At 42.6% G+C, this 22,426-nt stretch overlaps 1 protein-coding gene across 2 annotated transcripts in view; it reads right to left on the bottom strand.

Annotated features, from left to right (window-relative positions):
* The window catches only part of JAK1 (Janus kinase 1), a 62,779-nt gene that overhangs the window by 6,565 nt on the left and 33,788 nt on the right, over nucleotides 1–22,426 (bottom strand). The window contains exons 2-17 of one of the 2 annotated variants that reach the window (XM_034063859.1): nucleotides 22,157–22,235; nucleotides 21,102–21,300; nucleotides 18,376–18,499; nucleotides 13,741–13,891; nucleotides 11,558–11,721; nucleotides 10,639–10,981; nucleotides 9,937–10,110; nucleotides 9,033–9,190; nucleotides 8,037–8,160; nucleotides 6,455–6,641; nucleotides 4,435–4,541; nucleotides 3,066–3,212; nucleotides 2,568–2,655; nucleotides 1,930–2,057; nucleotides 1,356–1,491; nucleotides 570–721 (exon numbers count right to left, since the gene is read on the bottom strand). In XM_034063859.1, coding sequence (XP_033919750.1) covers nucleotides 570–721; nucleotides 1,356–1,491; nucleotides 1,930–2,057; nucleotides 2,568–2,655; nucleotides 3,066–3,212; nucleotides 4,435–4,541; nucleotides 6,455–6,641; nucleotides 8,037–8,160; nucleotides 9,033–9,190; nucleotides 9,937–10,110; nucleotides 10,639–10,981; nucleotides 11,558–11,721; nucleotides 13,741–13,891; nucleotides 18,376–18,499; nucleotides 21,102–21,300; nucleotides 22,157–22,162 — 2,388 coding nt within the window. In that variant the 5' untranslated portion in view covers nucleotides 22,163–22,235. Of the gene's footprint in view, nucleotides 1–569; nucleotides 722–1,355; nucleotides 1,492–1,929; nucleotides 2,058–2,567; nucleotides 2,656–3,065; nucleotides 3,213–4,434; nucleotides 4,542–6,454; nucleotides 6,642–8,036; nucleotides 8,161–9,032; nucleotides 9,191–9,936; nucleotides 10,111–10,638; nucleotides 10,982–11,557; nucleotides 11,722–13,740; nucleotides 13,892–18,375; nucleotides 18,500–21,101; nucleotides 21,301–22,156; nucleotides 22,236–22,426 lie in introns of those variants that run through there. The other variant, XM_005151181.3, reaches the window with a different exon arrangement.

Here is a 22,426-nt window from a genome sequence, read left to right as displayed (position 1 = left end):
AGTCATTTCCTTCAGATGAGCAGCAGCTGCTTTGCTCCATCCCCTTCCCAACACAGCAACACTTCAAGAGAGAAAAAGCACGTTTGGAACATATGCTGAGGGACCGCAGCAGCACTGAACAGACACTGCAGCAGGGAGGCAGGACAAGGCTTATTTAATGTCTTTTAGATTTCGTAGTGAATAATGGTGTTCCACAGGAGACTAGTTCTGAACCAGCGTCCAAAAGACACAAGCAAGAACAGAACCACCTAACTGCTTGTAAGCAGAACCTCCATCACTTTGTAACTGGACACAGTGGTTAGGAAAGGGCAAATGTGAGAACAGCAGCAGTTCTGTTTAACTGAGAATGCTCAACAAGGTCAAGTTGAAGCAATAATGAGCAATTTGTACAGTAAGGACAAGAATTCCTGCTGCACCCTGTGGCAGTTGACACAAATCAGCCCCTTTCCAAGTCCAGCTGAGCTGGTTTTCCTGCCAGGTGAAAGCAATTCAAGTTGGGTATGGAAACTGCAGTGCCAAGGAGGCTGTATCAGAGATGGGAAGGTAGAGGGTTATGTACACAGTTTTACCTCTGCTAACGTCTTGTCTTTCAGTGGGATTTCTCCATTATAGCAGATTTCCCACAGTGTTGTACCAAAACTCCACTTATCTGCTGCAACACTTAGATTTTTGGAGTCTTCAACACATTCGGGTGCAATCCAGGGGATTCGCTCAACGCATTCTGAGATCAAACACAGAATCAATGCGTTCTGGAGTTAGTATCAAGGGACTCAATAAACAGCCTTCTAACTCAGTTATTCTGGTCTAACACCCGCTTAACTAAGCTAAACTAAAGCTGCACTACTTGTCTACCTTCAGGGAAATCTTCATTCCCAAGCCCCTGTTCCCTGAAGGGTGTTCCTGTGCATTTTACAAGCTTGTGCCTTGAGCCATCCAGGAGGTGAGATTCCTTCTGCACTATCTATCTCCCTTGACTTAACATGACTTTTTACGAGAAAGGAATAAAACAAGCACCCACCATCAGCAACATTCCCTCATTTATTTACTTTTCAGGTTTGTTAAAGCTGGCCACTTCTATACTAGAGCCAAGTCTAGCTGGTATCAATGGTATATATATATATTCCAAGGAAAAAGTGAGGGTGATGAGGCACTGCCCCATCCCTGGCAGTGTTCAAGGCCAGGTTGGACACAGGGGCTTGGAGCAAGCTGCTCCAGTGGAAGGTGTCCCTGCCCGTGGCAGGGGTTGGAGCTGGATGGGCTTTAAAGTCCCTTCCAACACAAACCAGGCTGGGATTCTGTAATTTCTTCCTTTCCCCTTCTCCACCAAAGAAAGCAATCCAATTCCTGTACCATACCTTGTCTGGTCAGCACAGTTATTGGTATTCCTGGGTCACTCAGCTTTATGAAGGGACCATATTCAGTGTCAATTCCCTCTCTTGCCAATAGGATGTTTTTAGTACACACATTTCCATGTACCAAATCCTTATCCTCCTGCAGGAAGGAAGGAAAAGGACAGTGAGTGCAGTTCTCAATGTTCTACAAGTGTTCTGACATACCCACAACACAGGGGAGCACTGAAAAACACTCCAAGCTGAAATGTAAAAATACAGCTTGGAAGAAATTATCCTAGAGAAAAACAGGGAAAGGGGGAATAGGGAAATATACTGTTCACTCTTAGGCACCATAATATTCCTTTTCCACAAAGAGCATCACTGCAGGCACATGGCCTGCTGATAAAAAGGAGCTCATCACCTCCTCTGAGATTCTTTCTCCTTATTTAAAGCAACAATATGGGTACAAAAGGAATATCCCATACATTGTATAGTCCCACTTGAGAAAGCAAATTCCTTAGTTACTAATGCACATGGAACCTCAGTAGCATCAGGCTGTAGCAGCTACAGGCAATGCTTTTGTCAAGAGGTTTCTTACCAAGTAGCTCAGTGCGCTCGCAAGTTGTTTGGCAACTTTGAACTTCCAAGGAGTTGTCAGAACTTCGCTTTTCCGATGCATAAACAGATCCAGAGGCCCAAATTCAACAAACTCTTCAACCATGATGTCTATAAAATCAGGAACATAAAGTCAGTACTGCAGTAACCAGTGTCTGGAGTGATCTAATGGCCTGTTATTATCTTCCCCTCTCCCCAAGGCACAATGGTTATTGAATGTCTCTACTTCACCTTCCCCAAAGGCAATTTCAGTGTTCAGAGTCCAAATTAAAAGGCTGAGTGGCTTTATGTAGTAAATGGACAGCAAACCTGAAGCAAAGCATTTCAAAGACCACAGGGCAAAGCCTTCCCAAGGAAGCCAGAAGGCTGGTTTGTATGGACACTACCACTCTGGCATTCCAAGCTCAAGAAGTGATCCCATACAGCACTTATTTAAAGACATTATTGGATGAGGAAACTTGTTAGTAGAAAGGACTCTGCAGCTGCCTTGTGTTTCTGATTCCACTTCTGTCTGCACTGTGAACTGAGGCAGCAACTGCTATCTCCATCTCCCCTGTGCCAGCACTGAACTGAACGGTGCCCAGTCCCTGCTAAGCCTGGAGAGACGTTCCCAAAACTCACTTTCCACATCACGGACGCAGACTCCATGGAGGAGGACAATGTGCTTGTGAGACACCTGCCTCATCATGCTCGCTGTCTCAAAGAATGCCTGTTGGGAAGCAAAAGAGGTCAGCCATGAAACTGCTGGTCACTGCCACACTCATCCAAGTGTTCAACAACTGCAACCATCAAGTAACAAAACCATCTGCAGAATCACTGTGTTTTACTAGGAACATAGAGGGTCAGCAGTGGTAGGGATGTGCTTATGGTCTGCACGTGTGCAGGGTGAAACCAGTGCTGGCGTGCTCCAGCCAGACCTGATGCCACTGCCTACTGAGTAATTCCAAAATGCTGGTCATTGATGGATCTGACTGCCTAAAATGGTGAGATACACCTTCAGTATTTCCCATCCCCTTAACTACAGATGCACAAGCCCTTCTTTTAAAGGCTTTTCATAGTTAACCAAATACAACTGAGGTCCATAGCTGTAGTACAACAGACAAAAAGGATAAAACTTGCCAAAGAAATGTCTCTGTGGCTGGGGTCCAAGACTTTGAGGAGGACTTTAATCTCTTTCTCATTTTGATAGCCTTCGTTCTCATCTTCTTTGTAGTTGAGGATCCCTGAGTAAATCTGTGTTCTCGTCCCTCTTCCAAGATGTTCACCCTAAGATGTAACACACAATAGATGTTTCAACCAGGACATGAAGCAAACAAGGATAGATTTACACCAATACTTGGATCTGCACTGTATGCTGCTTCTCCAAGTAGAGAGTGCACTTAGCCCTCCACTTGATCTAGCTACATATAGACTTACAATTAGCAGTGAGAAACCAATGACACTGTGTTATCCTTTGCTTTAGTGGTCCCTCTCAGCATACTCACCACTGGAAACTCATCTGATACAAAAGAGCTACTACATCTCCATTAACATCACACAGGTTCAGTGTGGTTTAACATTATCAGACTAAACACCAAATGAATAAATAATTACTGGCCTCTTATTTACAATAAGCTGCTATTGAGGCAACCTTTAATGTCTTTCCAAAAGTTGGAGGAAGTAATACTTCAATGGAATGCTTTGTCTGGGAAAGTAATTTCCTCCTAAAATAACAGAGGATGCCACCTTGGGATATTTTTGCAGGAAGCCTGCACCCTGACTGTAAATACCAGCATCAATATTAACCTAATCTACATCTCTCTGGGCAGTGATGCAAGTTAACAAAACCCCCAAACCTTTCTGTTTAACTGAAGCAGTTAAGTGCATGATTGAAGAGCTCAGGTCTTTCAGAAGCATCAAATGTGATTGTGCATTCCAGCCACTGTGTGGTTTGTTCAGGATTTAGCATCACTGATTGAAATAAGTGATGGAAAATTCGGGTGCTGAATCAGTCTGGAACACAGGATTCTGAATGCTGAGACTCTTCAGAGCTTTTGAACACTTCACCCTTGGTTTTTACTGGAGGATATTATCTTAAACCTCCAAGCTCCCCGTTTCCTGATATGTGAGGCTTTAACAGATACAGCCACATTTACAAACAAAGCACCTCAGAAAAACAGCTCTTAAGACCTTCATGGTGTTTTAAGAATGACCTTAGAAGCATCTCTCTCTACAGCCATTAGAAACCTGCTCAAATACCAATTTCATTCCTAGTGACAGGCATTACTTCCAAACTGCTCTTCTTTTTCCACACAAGGACAGGTAAACAATTAGGTTCTGCAATAAGAGGCTTTAATGCAAATAAAGATTCAAATTAAGCTTTGCTGAGGAGAAATGAGAGTGAAAGAACCAGCTGGAACGGGGTGATTTTTGTATTACTGAACAGGGTACAATGGGATACTGCACTTGTTTGATTACAAGAGAGAATCAGAGTTCAGCAGCTACCCACCTGCATGATTTCTTCCTTAAGGATTCGATGGAAGCTCAGCTGCCCCAGGTGATAGACTGGCTGCCATTCCTGCGCCTTCTTGGTTGCAACCAGCAAGTTGGAGATTTCTGGAAGGCAGGGAGAGAAAAGATCCTTTAGGACTTGTCAGAACAACTGCATCCACCCTTCGCAGTTAGTAACGTTGCTGCCTGTGCTTACTGCAAAGTAAAGCCCCAGATGGATGAGCAGGGAGGAAAGAAGAGACTTTGACTTAGTTTCTGCTCAAGTAACTTATGTCATTCAACAGAGAATTCACTACAGCAGAGCTACATACTTTATATTATACACACAATGTTAATAGTAGCCATATTGGGGCTGATATTAAGAAACTGAACAGTGGTTACTGCACAAATGAATACCCAGGACTACAAGAGGCAATAACTCTGCTGTATGCTAAGTAAAATACCACACAGTCCCTCCTGCAGTGTGCAGATGGGTTAAGAGGTAGCTGGAGTCTCATTTCCATTTTACTTCCTTGAACACTTCTTGCACCCTGGGAAACGCCAACAGTCTGTTTCCAAAGCACTGGAATTAAACTGGGGAATGGGAAATGGAACAGAAGGAAAAGACTCAAAGGCTTGTTCTTCCTCCCTGCTGCTTCTGGTCAGGGAGAGGCAAGGTTAGATCCCAGCGCCTTGCACATGAGTTTTGCCTTCCTGTGTTGAACAGCAGGCTTTATTTATTACATTACAATGGCTTTAGATGTCTGTGTGCATCTGGTCTTCCCATCCCTGTGAGCAGCACATGTGCATCAGGGCTAAACTGGGATCTAGAACTCTGAAAACAACCGGTTATGAACCATACACTGGAAACCAGCTTTATTTCTGCATCCCCTAAACACCTTTGTGAATAAACAATTAAATAGACTTAAAAAGAACGGGAAAAAAATACCCTAAACAGGGAATAGGCAGAACAGGGAACAGCACAGATAATGTGCTGGATCCCACTGTAATTCCAGTGAAAAGCTGAAGTGGGCAGTCTACTCCTTGACTCAATTCACTTTATTTCAAATACAGCTGTCAAAATGTAGTCACAATGTATAACCTCTTCATGCTCCAGACAAGGTTCCTCAAAGTGCTGCTAAGCTCAGTGTCCATCTACAGAGAACTCTCCTCTACAACCATCAGAACAAGCAGGTAATTAATGCAGCTCAGTTATTTCCCTTCTAACAGGAAACCACTATCAGATCACACAATCACACCACTGTGTTTCCCCTTTCATACAAAACTCAGCTGCAAACCATTTCAGTAAGTGCAGGCATGGGCAGTTTAACAAACGCAGGATTGTCCCAGCCCTCTCAAATCTGACCTCACAGATGGATTTACTGACTCCAAGGCTGTTCTGCTTGCTAACAAGTTGCAGAGCCAGCTTTCCCTTCTGCTTCATGATTAATAGACTAAACAACAGCTCAACAGGAGAGCAAACAAGCTTCAAACCAGAGCTTGCCACACAACCACTGCAGGCTGCAACCCTCCTTTGCCAGAGGAACACGATGTGATGCATGGTGACACTGCCTGGCGTACGTGACGTGGTGAAGCAAAGGAAGAACTTTACGTGGTCCCTGCTTCACCACAGCACTGCAGCCCATGGCTCTGAGTCAGCTGTGACCTTTGCCTTTCAAAGAAGGCCACCTCTGCAGGGCCAGCTTCGAGGTGCAAAAAGGGAAACCAGAACTCTTCTCAGTGTCATGTGAAAAGTTCACCCAAAGAAGGCTCATGAGAAGCACCACCCCCTGAGCATCCTGTGCTGAGCTTGTAACAGGGAAAGGAAACCCCTAAAACCTTGTTCTCAGGGCTTGGGTTTGCTTTTTGATAAGGCTCCTCCTCCGTGGAGAAGCGAAACCTTAAATATCACTTCTTAAGTCACAAATGAGCTTCACATGAGAACACAGAACAAATTAGACACCAAGAATGCCTCTTATCCTTGCAATTTGTTTCCTTTCAACAACAAAGTTTGTTGCTCCTCTTAAAGGACACACTACCTCTTGGTTTTGGTTGGCAGCACCTCTTCAGTGTAAAGCTTATGTTGTCTGTCCGGAGTATTTGTCCCTTCAGGTGATCCATTAGCTCTTTTAAGGATGAGAAAGATTTGTTGGATCCATGTAGGAAGTATCCACCTTTCTTCACTTCAATCTGGAAGTTTTTGTACTGGACTGAACTATTTCCCATCTGCAAATGGGGGGGGGGAAAGGGAGAAAAATACAAAATATAATCATTGAAGTGAAAGAATATTTGTTAAGCCACAAAAAACTTCCCAAAAGCCTTTGAAATTACACATAGGACCAGTAATCACTTGCCTCTATGCCACGGTCCTCTAACTCCAACACAGTAGAAAAAGCCCTAAAATTCCTATAACCTTCAGTCCCAGGAAGACTTACAATAACAGAGTGGAAGAGCAGCAACACGAAGATTGAACCATCTAACAAGCCCCAAATTATGGCTTGTGTGTTTTGCAGAGCCTGAGAGTATGTGGAAGCCCTGACTCTTCCTGAAGGAACCTTCTCTTCATTTGGTCAAGAACTGCAGAAGCTGGACCATGGTTTCAACATCTCCACTTAAAAATAGCACAGCTCCCTTTCACAACCCAGACTGTTCAACAAGTGAAACCATTTCAGGCTGCTGCTCACACTTTACAGTTTCAAAGGCTGAACTTTTGCACTTACCTATCTCAGCCCTTTCAAGGCCTCTTCCTCACCTCTACCGTACCACAGCTTCATGTCACCTTTCCCTTTTGTCACTAAGCCTTGCAAAGAGGTTGAATGTTTTCCAAAGCACAACTGATTTCTTATTTCAGATTGTCCTGTCTTTTAGAAGTGTCTACAGAAGATGAACCCAGTACCAAATATCCCTTCTTGACCTCATGGTTGATCCTATTTACCTGTATTTCTAAGGGAAGAACAGCAATTTATATGTGTTTATGCTAGTATTATCCTTGTGTGAACACCTGAAGTATTTTCTCCAAAGCAGCAAATCAACTGCAGACCTCAGCTGAACTTGTGTGCAGTTCCTGCATTCTTCTTTTCTACTTGTCACCATCACTATCTGGTTTCCTCACCTATCCCTCATCACAAGCTTTTGCTTATCAATCATCTTTCAAGAAGTATGTTCCCCCAGCTGTGTATCTATCTCCTTCTGTGGTGTTCTACATGTAAAGGGAACTGTCCTCATGCCCTGTTCTTTTCCAGTGTGTCAGGAGAAATACATTTGTATAATTAAACCCATGTTCAAGAAACATTAGCTAAGTTACAGTGACAAATTGTGTATGTCATTCTCACACCATAGGAGTTCAAAATGTTCAATTTCAACCATGTTCTTGCACAGCTTTATGGCTATGAATGGAAATGTTTTGGGTGTCTTGAATCATCTTTGTAGATACAGCTTATTTGTAGAGGGTCTGGGGAAAATGAAGCTATGAGCAGACTTCTCTACCCTGTGCTGCACCAGTTATCACACAGACTTAAGGGTGACTGCCCTAAAGAACACATATGCAGAGCATGGATTACAGTGAGCTGCCAGTCTTCAGCTCATGATCAGATTAGTGCTGGGGCTCCACACCTGACGTACCTCTGAGCCTTGAGAACAAGTCACTGTCATGAGAATGTGGTTAAAGTTTGTGCAGCTCCATCTCAGCACATACATTCCTGTTTCGTTCCCTTCCTGGCGCAGCTTGTTGATGGCATATTCCGTGCTGAAAGAGCCAATGTACACATGAGGAAAAACAACCAATGAGCAGTTGCATCCCAAATATATTATTAGGAAACATACAGGAGAATAAATTCTGTATCTGGTACAAAAATGTGTAACAGCAACTTAGAAATATTTATGTTATTATTATTAAAACATGATTTAGTTGTGTGCATTACACACACTGGCATTCAGCTGCTCAGAACAAGGGAAGTAAGATTTGTTAAGCTCTTAGCATGCTTAATGGGGAAATTCTGCATCTAACACAGTGCACACATAAACTCTCAGTTTTCTATATAGTGTATCTTCAAACATAAAAAGAAAAGCCAAAAAGATGGAAGTGTTCAAGGCCAGGTTGGACACAGGGGCTTGGAGCAAGCTGCTCCAGTGGAAGGGGTCCCTGCCTGTGGCAGGGGTTGGAGCTGGAGGAGCTTTAAGGTCCCTTCCAGCCCAAACCAGCCTGTGGTTCTATGATTCTATGAAAGGAACATAATTGCTTTAGCTATTTAAAACAACCAAAGGCTTTGTTCATCCACCCAAGGACTCCTGGGGTCAGTGTAGATACAGCTCAATGCTGTTTACCTAAATTTTTCTATCTGTCCAACAGACAATGGTCTTCATATCTATTAGTAGAGTAAGCCTCAAAATACTCCTATTATGAGGAAACACTTGCTTTAGAGATGAGTCAATTTATGTGGAGAGAAACAGTGATGGGTTCTTTCCACACAATCCTTAGCAAACTTAAGTTGTTCTACAGCTTTTTGGTAATTAACAGCCTTCCAAATGTCTAATTTCCTCAGTGGACTCACTATCTTCAATGCAGCAGGATTAGAGGACTAATTATTCAAGTAGCAAAATAACAAACATTTTCCTTACCAAATGGGTCCATGGCATCCGTTTTTTATGTTGTGCTCAATCAGCGGAGGAGCCACATCTGTGCAGAGGTAATGGTGAGCATCTGCTGTAAGTCTGAAGTACCCATCTATCAACGACGCGAACGACAGGGCCTCATCATGTGAGGACAGCTTTAATTCCTACAACAAAAGGGTAAAGAATTCATACAGTTCTGATAAAACATTTCAGGAGTGCTTCAATATCCAGAGATTTTTGCATAGAGTAGCTAAAAAATTGTCCAGAAACATACAACAGAAAACCACATTTAGAGAGCCAATGTTGACCATCCTCTGTTCTCCTCACCCATTACTTGCTAGAAACTTCAGTTCTCCAGCATGACATGTTCTGCTGTAATCCTACACGAGATCTCTAAAGCACAATCTTGTGCCAGCTTTTGTGAAATGCCACAGTTCAGGAATGGGGCAGTCACACTGCACTTGAAGACAAGGGCACTTAGGCAGCTCCTTTCCCAATTCTAATAGCAGGCAGCCCACAGAAAGAACCACTTCGGATGCTTAAATTGCGTATCTAGAAACCTCCTTCCTTCCCAGGTCCTTTCTGGATCTGTCTCCTCTCTACCACACTTGCTGATGCTGCTTGTGGCTATCAAAGGTGTACATAGGAAAGCCAAGGACTGAGAAGCACAGCAAGGAGGCCACCAGACACTGGTGGTGTACAGTAACAAGTGTAGAGAATCAATGATGCTCACCAACTTGCTGCTCTTCTACCTACCACTTCTGCATCTGTACAGTGGTAGGGACAGCATGTTTAACTGCTATCTAGGAGTTCAAATGTTCCTCAAGGAGGCTGTCACCTCTTGACCCAACAACACTGTGCCACAAGAGCTTCCCAGGGGAGGGAAACCTATCCAAGGCTTAGTTCTTACCATCCTTTTGTTATCCTGCTTGTTAATGCTGACTGTAGACTCCCTGATGACAATGTGGGTGATTTCAGGAAAGTAAGAGAAACTGTTCCAGGTGTCTCGAATTTTGAGTTTCTCTTCATCCTTTCTGGTTTTGCCATCGGTTTTCTTCTTCTTTTCTTTCTCTGTCTGTACAGACTGCAAATACATTTTGGATAAAGGTAACTAATAAAAACATGTCTTTCTTAGCCCAGTGTTTTTACTGACAAATTACTGACAAAGGGACCCCTTCCACTGCAGCAGCTTGCTCCAAGCCCCTGTGTCCAACCTGGCCTTGAACACTGCCAGGGATGGGGCAGCCACAGCTTCTCTGGACACCCTGTGCCAGTGCCCCAGCACTGTATAACCTTTAATTACACAGTAGAGTCTTTGATCTTCCTGCTAAACAGCTTGTGCACGGAGATTGTGCAGTGCCCACCCTTGGAAGTTTTCAAGACCAAAATAATGGATAAAGCCCTGAGCAACCTGGTCTCATCTCAAAGCTAACCCTGAACAGCAGGCTGGGACTAGACACCTCCTGAGGTCCCTTCCAACCTGCATAAATCCTACAAAAGAAGTCCTTTCAATAAAGAGCTGATCCACAGTGTCTGAAGATCATGATCATTTTTTCCAGTTATTATTCCCCCCCAGCAATCCTCTAACTCCCATTTATCAAGGGATACTTACATTTGGCTTGAGCCTCCACTGAATTCCATTGTTTCCCGTTACGATGACTTCATAGAGTGGGAGCATCTCATTGTCTCCACAATTAGATCTGTTTATTTCATTCTCAGATGAAATCAGCAAAAAAGAAGTCTCAAAAATTTCTGCTCCATAATGTTTGGTCAAGGTCTCCATGGTTGACAGGTATTTCACTTTGAGATCCCGTGAAGTCACGCTACTGTCGCAAATGGTTTTGTTGTTAAACTCTTTAAGGAAATGCTTGAAAACATTATTTATCCGAATCCTGGTTAAGAAATTCCTCTGTCTGATAGTCTTGTTCAAGGTTTCAGGAATGTAATGTTTGTAACTAGAAGGAAAAACAATGCTATGAGTTAATACTATTGTCTCCTAAGCTTTTCACTCTCTAAAATGTGCAGCTGCCTTACTTGGAACATTACAGAGAAAAGGATGCAGCAAAGCACTGTGCAGCTGGTACCGTAGAAGTGTTTACAGCATTAATAGCCAACAGAACTTCAGGTAATAACCTTTTCTGATAGCTTTCTAGTCAGATGGATACAGCCCGCTCAAATAAATAATCAAATTGATTTACTCTAACTTCCTCATTAGGTTGCCACTTAATGCTGTCATTTCTGACCCTACTAACCCAGAAGCCTGAATCTACAGCAAGCCACTTGGTACCCAGCACATCAGTGGGCTGGCTGCTCTAGCTTCATAGATTTCAAATACTTTCCAGATGAGAAAAAAAATCAGGTTTTCTAATACACATCCCTATTGACAAGATTAGGAAGCCCCAGTTAGCAATAGTAGCATGGAACTGGTAACTCCTGTACCGTCGAACCCTGGAAGGTAAAATGCTTAAAATCCCTTCTGGAAGACAAGCGCAACAGATCCAACAGTTGACAAAGAAGTTATCCCAGCTCACCTCATATCTTTGGGAAGCTCTGGAAGCTTCACATTTTTCTTGATGGCATAGTGAGAGATTGCAAGGACAGCCATGCCCAGGCATTCATTTTCAATTTCATGAACCTCTTGATCATTTTTAGGATCACGGATTGGTGCCAGGCCTTTCACTAAGTCATACTGACCCTTGATAGGAAGCAAGGAAAAAATAGGTTACCAGATTTGGTATTTGTCATGATTTTCCTATGAGCAAGCTATATGTCACAAGATCAGAGGCTCTCCTCAAGCAAGAGTCACCCAAAGCTGAAAGCCAGGACAGGAAGGGGTAGGAGGAGAAGGGAAGAGCTATGCAACAGACACAGTCTTCCCTTTGACCAGAAAAACAGAGGCAAGCACTAGTCACCCACAAACCCTGCCTATGTGAGAAGAAACACCAACATCTGTGCCTGACAGAAGTCTTTTACAATGACAGTTTGTTGAAGAGATTGATGGAACCACCAACAGTCCACAGCGTTGTGGTTTTCACCAGGGACACGAGCAGACACACAGGTAGAACACTCGCACTGCTCAGACACTTCCAAACCCCCTGCCCTCTTCTTTTATATGTTAACCCACACCAAAAATTAACCTTTATTGTAATTAGCTAAAGAAAGCATCACCCTGTCCTCTTCTAGCACCATCATCATTTTTCTGTTCTGGTACAGAATAAATACTTGATGTCTTTGCTTTAGCTCTGCCCTTCATCACCTCATGGCTGGTCTTTTCTAAGTAGTAAGTGATAGGACAAAAGGAAACGGCCTCAAGCTGCACCAGGGCAGGTTTAGATGGAGATGAGGAACAATTCCTGCCCCAGAGGGTGCTCAGGCATTGGAACAGGCTGCCCAGGGCAGGGCTGCAGGCACCGTCCCTGCAAGTGTTCACACACTGTGGAGACGAGGCCTCAGTGCCATGGGTTAGGGGTGGCCTTGGCAGGGCTGGGAATGGTTGGACTGGATAAGCCTATGAGTCACAGAAGGCCAGGTTGGAAAGCACCTCAAGGATGAACCCCACACTAAGCCACATCTCAAAGCCAAGACTGCAGCTGCTTTACTCTGTGACAGCATGAAAAATATTTGGCTACCAAAGAGCAAAGACATTTCTGAAGTTGCCTTATACAAGGATCACTTCTTTCTGTTTGGCCTTTCTTTTAATGTTATTACCCAAAAGTAAATGCTTAAGGCAACATTATCTGACAATATCCCTTAAGGTCCCTACTCAATCCACAACTTAAATGGTGTTTTCATTCTTCTTGAAGAAAAGATAGTTGCTTTTTTTACTACTTTAGAATGCAAGTGGCACCATTAAAATGCACACAGAGCTGTAGCTCACTCGGTTTTCTTACTGTGATTTCACAATACAACAAGGATTCACTAGAGCAGCTTCATGTTCTTTCTTCTGCTGAAGGACACAATCATATTTCAAAGCCTGAAAGTTCTGCAGTAATTATACTCAGAATTAACAGTAAACAAGTTCTTCCATGTACGTTTAATTTGCTCATTTCACAAGCCTTCATCAGCTTCAGTGTTCCCTTTTCTTTGGTGAAACCAGGCAGCTTCTGGTTTGCAAAATCATTTGTGTGTATACAAACTTTTCTGTACAAGAGCACAAGCTTTCTGAAATAGGGACCCTGCTTTACTTGCCACGTCTGGTGTGCTATATGTACTGCCAACAAGGGAGGCACAACAGAAGGAAGGAAAAACAGCATGGAAGGCCTGTGGGACAGTGGTTACTACCAGTCAGTGTTTTAATACCACACAGTAGAAAAACCTTCATTAAAAGGACACCATACTGTCAGTTTTAATTCTCCCAATGCTCCCCTGTAGGATTACAGATGTCAAAGTTACTACAAATGTTTCACGAAAGAAAAGGTGATAGCCTTTATATCCAAAAATGGTTAATATTGACAGAAAATACGCTATAAAGATATAGCCCTTTCTTTCTGGACAGTGAGGTAAGTTTCTTTACACACCCTGCATATGGGCAGATTGTTCTTCCTGTAGCACACTTTCTTTCCACCACTCAGAATTATGAAGAAAACACCAAAATTAACACATAATGTTCCACGTACTTGAAAAGTCTGAAAATAGGTCATTAAAGCAGCTTCTACTGGATCAAATAGTTTTTGTGTGACTACAATGGCAGAGATACTTGCAAACAACCTCTTACCTGGGCAAATATGTATTCTAATGAGTTTGCATCAAGAATAGGGGTTCCTTCTGGTCCCAGCTTCTTCTCGTAGTTCTTTGCCTTCCTTGGGGAATGCCTCCACACTGAGGGCTCGTTTTCACTGGTCCCATGCCAGTTTGTAAAGTAGTATCTTGTAAGAAAAGAGGAATAAGCTTTAACAACTTCTGGGGAAGTCATCTGTTTACATCAGATACATATTTTAAACTTCTAAATAAAACCAGTTAAAAGTCAAAATCCATCAGTCTTCAGCCCTGAGGCTGGAACTTAAGAGGTCACTGGTGAAACCTCATGCCTGGCCTGAGGAGATGGGGAAAAACTGGGGGAAAATGGTCTATTAGACAAAGGTTTTCAGCATTTCCACTCAACAGGTATCTCACTCTTAGCATAACACCATGCCTGACTGTCACATACTCATGCAAGAAGGTGCCACTCAGATGAGTTATGTTTCCATCACCTCTTATATTGCTCAAGCAGTGTAAGAGTGTTAATACTCTGTGCAATGGTTGGCATTAGCATTCCAAGGTAAAATGACTCCTCCAAAGGGCTAACAAGACTTCAGACCTCCTCCTCTATTGGCACTGAACCACTGAACAGGGCAGGACTCTGCACAGCCGCTGCAGCTGGAGCAGGAAGCAGTGTGATGCCTCCCTGGAATTTCTGCTTCTCTCACTCCCTAGAATTGCTGCTTCCTGCTGGTTTCAATGGAGCTGGTGAAAAAGGCACTAATTCAAACCATCTGGCTTTAAAGGGACACAGTCAACTGCATATATTGCAAACAAGGGTTCTACTTGTATGTGTACACAAAGCTATTTAACTGAAAACTGCTAAAGGAGTTGGAATCCGCTAAAAAGAAATCAAATTAGTTTAGAATTTAAACCTCTATAGCAACTTCTGAGAAATCTTTGCCTAAGACAAGCACAGAGTTGGAGCCAGGCTGAGAGAGCTGGGCTGGGGCAGCCTGGACAAGAGAAGGCTCCTGAAGGGGAGAGCTGAGAGCAGCTCCAGTGCCTAAAGGGGCTGCAGGAAAGAAACCTGGAGAGGGGCTTGGGACAAGGGCCTGTAGGGACAGGCCAAGGGGAATGGCTTGAACCTACCCGAGGGGAGACTGAGCTGAGCTCTTAGGCAGAAGCTCTTCCCTGTGAGGGTGCTGAGGCGCTGGCACAGGGTGCCCAGAGAAGCTGTGGCTGCCCCATCCCTGGCAGTGTTCAAGGCCAGGTTGGACACAGGGGCTTGGAGCAAGCTGCTCCAGTGGAAGGGGTCCCTGCCCGTGGCAGGGGTTGGAACTGGAGGAGCTTTAAGGTCCCTTCCAACCCAAACCAGGCTGGGATTCTGGGATTCTATGACAAATGAAGAATCATGAACTAAATTACTCCTTAAGAGGTGAGACCTTCTGCACTCTGTTTCTGTCCATCTTTTCTTTCTGATAAGTCTCTTTAAGTGCCAAAAAAACAACAGCTAGAGCATGAGTAGGAACACCAACAAACAACCACGTCAAACACTCCTGACAAGTACTGTAGGATACTGCACAACTCCCAGGGTGTTTTGTGCTTCACCCAGTCCATCTGGCCAGTGCTGGAGGGGAACCTGCTGCTCTCTTTCACCTACACCAGCTATGACAATCCTACCTTCCAGCAGTGCCAGAAATATGTCCACTAATTGCTTTCTCTGCACAAGAAACACTGATACCTCTGGCTTAAACACAATGCAGCTATGGAACAGTTAAACTCCTCCTCCATCAGCTGGTGTCATAACTAGTCACGGATGTTATGAAATTCTGTGGTTTCTGACACTGTAGACTTTTATTCTTTTAAATTTCGCGTGAGTGGAAGAAATACAGAGCCAGTGAAAAGGTTCGTAGTGAAGAGCAAGTCCTTTTAAACTGCTACCAGAAGTACAGCAGCTGGCACAGATCCAGTGGGGAGAGGAGGAAGACGGGAAGTTCATACAGTCAGAAAGCAAACCTAAAGCTTTCAGCAGTGGGACAAAAATCAAACCATCTAAAAGCATTTGAAACTACTCAGTCCCATACCTTCATTCTATATATATAATGTTAATAGGACATGACCAAATCAAATCTATCAATGTCATTTCAGAATAAGGTTGGCCACAGAAACCTGATTTAATGACTAAATGATCATATACAGACCAACACAGAGTACTATTACATAAGGCCAGATCATTTTCCTTTTTCAAGAGGAATTCTGCCTCTTGCAGAGCTCAAAATAAACAACATTCATTTAGGGAACAGTTTCACAATCCTGCATTGCTCGTCATTTTTCAGAGCTCTGCCCTGCTCTCAGTTCAGATGCCCAAGCCAAGACACACAATAGATCAGAAACGAAAGGAAGGAAAATACCACTTCACCAGTAAAGTATTCCAAGGGAGATGGAATCTTTAGATTTTAGTGCTTAACTCATATAGTCTCCTCTTAAATGCATATGAGATGATTTAAATATGTATTATTGGCCTCAAAGTTTGCCAGTTTTCATGCATGGAGTACCTCTGACAAAAGAAACATCCCTGCCAAACTTCAAATCCCAGCTCCAAAGCTTAAGAAAATAAACCACCAGAACTTTTAAATATAGAAAGCAGGGCATTTTCCATAGCACCCTTCCATAAAATGATAGAAGAATTTACAGAAAACAAAGTTCAACATCAATTCATTTTGCCCATATACCTAAAATCTGACAGTTATGAACAGCCACAGATTTGCAAGAGAGAGCTCTTCAAGCAGTTTTAGAGAAGGTGGTGGTACCCCACTGTGCAGGTAGGGTGCAGTAGGAATGAAAGAGTGCCTGGAGGGAGCTCTCATCCTTCACCCAAAGCAGAAACATACAAACACCAAACACAGCAGAAACTATTTTTTAATCATACTTCTACTCAGAGGACTAAATCCCCACAACTCCACTTTTAAAACACCACCTTCTTCTACAGAGAGAAACAGATCACATCAAGGAAATTCGCCATTAGGGGGAAATACCCCAAACTTACCTTATACCAAGAAATTCTTTTATTATCCAGTATATGGTTAATCTGACTGTCTTACAGCAAGAAAAGGCACTTAATGCTCTATAAGAGGCCATTAGAGTCCTCAGAGATTCTGTTAGAGTCACTCAATTCCATTACTGTGTGGCATTTATCTGCCAAACTTAATCACAGCTGTTTAAATCTGAGATAAGCCAATCTAAAGTCATTAATACCACTAATAAACTGTGTGAAAGCAAAAAGGCAAGACTACAGTATCCTCTTCCTCTTCTAAAAATAGTTACAGGTATTATAATTACTTAGAAAGCAAAAATCTTTTTGTTGACTGACAGTTTTCTTCTTGCCTTTTAACAGTTCATCCACCAAAAGTAACAATTCCAGCCTGGCACAAGTGTAAATCAGAATTGAAACAGCTTACAGTTCAAAGATCCCATTTGCAAATCCCTCTTTGTATCTGCATAAGCAAAGTGGTTGTTACTCTCTATCAAGCTTAGAAAACAGTTTGAATGCACAAACTGCAGTTTCTACAGGACAGCTCTCCCATTAGCACGTACAAGTGACAGTCCTGTTGTTTAACTAGAGATTATCAGGAAAAAGATGTTAACGTGAACACAGTGAAGTCACTTGAAGTGTTTCTCTATAGCCCAAACTGACCATGTATGTATTATGTTTCAAGGCAAAGAGGAAACATTTCATAGAAGCTTACATTCTTACAGTTGTACCTTGAAGAATTGACAAAAATGATCTCTGGACTCACTTTAGGAAGATAGGTAAGATTTCTACACTAATTCATCTTGAAAGCAAAGTTTATTATATATATTTTTCTCCTGTATCATACACTTACAACTCATACTGATTCAAGAAGAAAAGTCAGAATAAAACTCAAAACCATAAGGCAGTATAACGTGCAGAACTGGATTTCTATCAAACCCTAAAAGGAAGATGTCCTTTAGGTGGAGTATGTGAGAGTGCTCAACAGTTGTCAGCATTACTGCTTTTCTCTTCCAGTAGACAAAAGCTGGAGTGCCCATTCAGCCCCAGAAATCTCAGGCTGTGATGTGCTGCATCATAAGAATGCCACCTGAAGTCCAACCTAATGGTACATGTCAGATAAAGATTCTGGGAATAATGGTTTCTATTGTCTGCTGCTTCCTCCAGTGTAGTGCATGCCACCCACAGCGAGGTCACACGTATTACCCTACAGCCCTAGAGGAGCATTTCATAAGCAGCAGCATGTTGCTTTTTCCTTTCAAGCAAGTAGTAAAAGACCCACTGACTTCAGTAGCAGCACAGCTCACTGTGGACACTTCAAATGGAAATTGAAACTTGCAAAATACTGACCTAAGAAAACATCTTTGAGCCTTTTGGGGTTTAGGTTTTAGCTAATTCCATCACCTACAGCTTTGTGGACCCTTGTGGGTTTTCAACTTCTGGGGCTTTTCTTCAAGGTTATGAAGCAAAGATGCAAACAAAAATCAGGAGACATTATAAGCCTTTACAGTTAACCTCTTATCCATACTGTGAAAGGCAAGCTGCTTCCTCTGCTTTTGCTTTCCCGCTTCTTCAATAGAAAGATTCAGAACATCTACATATGGTTAAGGAATCATTTCTCAGATGTTTTACACTTACCTCATTCGATAATGGAGGCGGTATGATGTTTTCTCATCTATCTTAAAGACCTGGTTTGGTGCATACCAGAGTCTTCTGTTCTCATCATACAGTGCAAAGAGATTGTGGCACAGAGGAGACACAGCTGTCAGAGAAAAGCAAACAAGTGTATGAATCACAAGGCTACAATGCACATTCACACCCCCAAAATACCAATAACTAAAGCAAATATCTGATCTTGCAAAACAGACCATAAAAAGAAGCTAATCCTAGGATTAGTTTAAAACAAACATTAGGAAATTGTGGTTTAAGTGGAACTGCAAAGTGCACATTGGTTCACTCCATCAGTTATAACGTGTATTAAACCTATTTCAGTTACTTCAAACCTTAAACTTATTCTCAAATCTTGATTTTGCCAAAGGTTTTTTATCTTAAAAAGATGTAACTTGAAAACAGTCACTTTTTCCTGATCACAGAAATGGGTGTTTTAACAAAAGCACTGCTTTGTTCTCAGTTTTATTTTGCTAATAAACGTTACTCCTATAGCTGAAAGAGAAGGATTTAGTGAAACGATGAAAATCCCCTTTTCATTATCAAACAAGCAGAAAACAGAATGTGTCATTTTTCCAGTCTCTGCTAACTCAAGAGAGACTTGTCCAACAAAGAACAAGACCCAGACTTGTATGTCTGGGCTGACCTGCTTTAACCTTTGCATTTACATCACCCCAGACAAGAACAGACTATGGTATGTTTACAGGTCTACCCTTGTTTGAATTCCTTGCTTCAGTTTCCTGCTCAATAGGAGGCAAAAAGCCCTTGGTCAGGGCAAGGAGCTCTGCGGCATGGGCTTAAGTGTCTCTCTGAAATGAGGCCAACTGCAGAGCACTTTGTTGGGGTCCCTACAGGATTCACTGAAACTATTTCTATTGTGAACTGTGGAGAGAGCAGAAGGAAGAGAAACCACAGAAACAAAAACTAAGCAGCCTAAAGGTGGGGTTGGGCAGGTCAACAGGCAGTAGGTAGATGCCATCAACAGATTAACATCCAAGCTGTGATCTGAACGAAAGCTCATTTTAAGCCATTTCTTCAAAGGTTTTAAGCTGACAGCTGAAATTAATGGGAGCAGTTGCACAGAATGTGGGGTCACACCCATACAAACAGCAGCAGCTCACAGCTCTTACATGCTGACGTGAATAGGTGGATTTAAGTACTCCTCATTTTCATTAAAACTATTCAAAACCAACATGAGTACTGATTTGATGAGGTTTGACCTGCAGATTCCCATCATTCCTGTCTTTCCAATGGAAGAGAATTATTAGCAACTGAACTGAAGGATACCAAATGTTATAAGAATCAAGATGATGACCTAAAACATTTTAAAGCTGCAGGAAAACGTAGGTCGAGTTTGCCCATTAATACAGCCAGATACACCACTCCCATATCAACTGAATGATATTTAGTGTTCCATGAAGCTTGGGGAACACAGAATTAGGATCAGGGCAGGAAAGAACTTTCAAATATATAAGTACACCGGTTCTATGAGGCTGAAACATAGATTAAATCCACTAATTCCAGTAGAATTACATACACGTTCAAGTATTTGGGTGACACTAACAAAGCAAGGTATCTTCATTTTACATTTATGCATTACTGCAGTTGGGTGCCACTCAGACAGTCTTAACTGGTGATTAAGTCTCTGCAGAGAAGTGTCAAGTAAGAGAAAACTGAAACTAGCAAACGGTTTTGATTGGGTTTTTGTTTCCACATGAGCCAGCTGCAGTGTGAGCTTGCAGCCCAGAAACCAACTGTATCCTGGGCTGCATCAAAAGGAGTGTGACCAGCAGGTCGAAGGAGGTGATCCTGCCCCTCTACTCTGCTCTCATGAGACCTCACCTGGAGCATTGTGTGCAGTTCTGGTGTCCTCAACATAAAAAGGACATGGAACTGTTGGAACAAGTCCAGAGGAGGCCACGAGGATGATCAGGGACTGGAGCACCTCCCATATGAAGATAGGCTGAAAAAGTTGGAGCTGTTCAGCCTGGAGAAGAGAAGGCTGCGTGGAGACCTCACAGCAGCCTTCCAGTATCTGAAGGGGGCCTACAGGGATGCTGGTGAGGGACTATTCATTAGAGACTATAGTGATAGGACAAGGGGTAACGGGTTGAAACTGAAACAGCAGAGGTTTAGACTGGATATAAGGAAGAAATTCTTTACTGTGAGGGTGGTGAGGTACTGGAATGGGTTGCCCAGGGAGGCTGTGAATGCTCCATCCCTGGCAGTGTTCAAGGCCAGGCTGGATGTAGCCTTGGGTGATATGGTTTAGTGTGAGGTGTCCCTGCCCAGGGCAGAGGGGTTGGAACCGGATGATCTTAAGGTCCTTTCCAACCCTAAGTATTCTATAATTCTATGGGACAGATCCTGACTAGTGTATGAGGTAAAGTGCACTGTGTTCACTTCTATACATTGTCTCCTCTTAAAAGAAACCTCATCATCCCACCCAAATGAAAAAGTCAGTACCTGTGTCTGAGAGACACAATGGTGGGAGCTCATCACTTCAATGAATCTCAAGACAGACTTCCTCACAATTTCTTCCACTTCAAACCATTTAAGAACTGCCCAAACCAACCCTAGACTACTAATACGAGTACTTCTTCTACAGACATTGATTTATATGCAGAGAAGGATGCATCCCTCTTTATACTGTCAGGCCTTGCCACTGAGAACTTATATAAAAGCCATATACTCACAACACCTCTGGGCTGCTTCAATGCACAGCTCCTCTGAGGTGAACTCGCCACTGGTGTAAGAAATGGGAGCCTTATCTTGCAGGTAGAAAAGTATTTCTAAACCCTGATGCTGAGCTTCCAGGTTTACTTCACTCTTCTTTGTGCTCCTCATCTTTGCACAGAAAGCCATGGCTTTGCAATCTTCTTTTACGTTTAGATACTGAAAGAGGAGGAAAAATAGTTAAGGAAAATGTGAGGATGAGTTTAAGCGTTTGTGAGAACACAAATCCATTGATCAGTAAGGGTGCTGCATACTACCATGGGTTAGGGGCTAGGCACAGCATTCCTCAAAGTCTTCACATTGGGGAGCCTGATTATTCCAAGTCAGCACTTTTCACAAATGAAGAGAAAAGTGCAAAAAAGATATGTCAATAATTACTCTGTTTCTGGTCACTGTTCCAAGTAATTCCCTTCTGTTTTGGTGGTTCCACAAGTATTCTAGAAGGCTTCTATTTTTACTGTAAAACAGGAATAACTTTCACATCCTTAAGAACTTAACCGGCTGGAAAACAATGCTTGATGTTGGGTAATATAAACAGTACAATTCATATTTCCTTTAAAAATAGAAGCTCTCTTTGTTTTACAATCTCCTTAACAGCTAAATATTTGGTAGTTTTCTCCCCTCTCACCCTTTGTTTTTAAACTCCTGATACTTAACGTGTCACAATGAAATGAGCTTTATTGGAGAGCTCTTATTTATTATTACTTCTCTCTCTCCAGAAGGAAAGAGCAGCACTAAGTAGGTTTAATGCAATAGCTTTTAGACTGCCAAGAATGCATAAAAGACAGCTCTGACCTGAAAGAGAATTCCTGTTGCATTTTATACCCTGTGCGCAAATAGTAAGAACAGAAAGGAAATGGATGAACACACACTCTGGGTATTATGGGGTCTGTGTTCCATGTTTTACTAAGCTTTAACTCAATTAATAACAAAAGCCCAAACCACCAAGTCTATAGTTTATAAATAATCCTCCCACCGAAAAGCAAACAAAACCAAACCTCAAGAGCCAACACACCTGCATTTATGAGACTGTCTGATCCTCTACGCAACTGAAACGGATTATCTTCACACTCTCCAAGGGCAACTTGACCTTGCTGACAAAAGAAATACAAAATACATGTTAGGATTTGCTTCGTACATTTTGAGGCACAAACTATTTGGTCAGGCCACTTGAAATCCAAAGGAATCTTTCCATTAAGATGAGAACTGAATCTAGTCTTATCCAAAGACATTCACAGCAAGTATTAGTGTGAGGTGTCCCTGCTCGTGGCAGGGGGGTTGGAAC

Source organism: Melopsittacus undulatus, chromosome 6, assembly GCF_012275295.1.
Source record: "Melopsittacus undulatus isolate bMelUnd1 chromosome 6, bMelUnd1.mat.Z, whole genome shotgun sequence".
Classification (NCBI taxonomy): Eukaryota; Metazoa; Chordata; class Aves; order Psittaciformes; family Psittaculidae; genus Melopsittacus; species Melopsittacus undulatus.
This window is presented reverse-complemented; position numbering and strand designations above follow the sequence as displayed.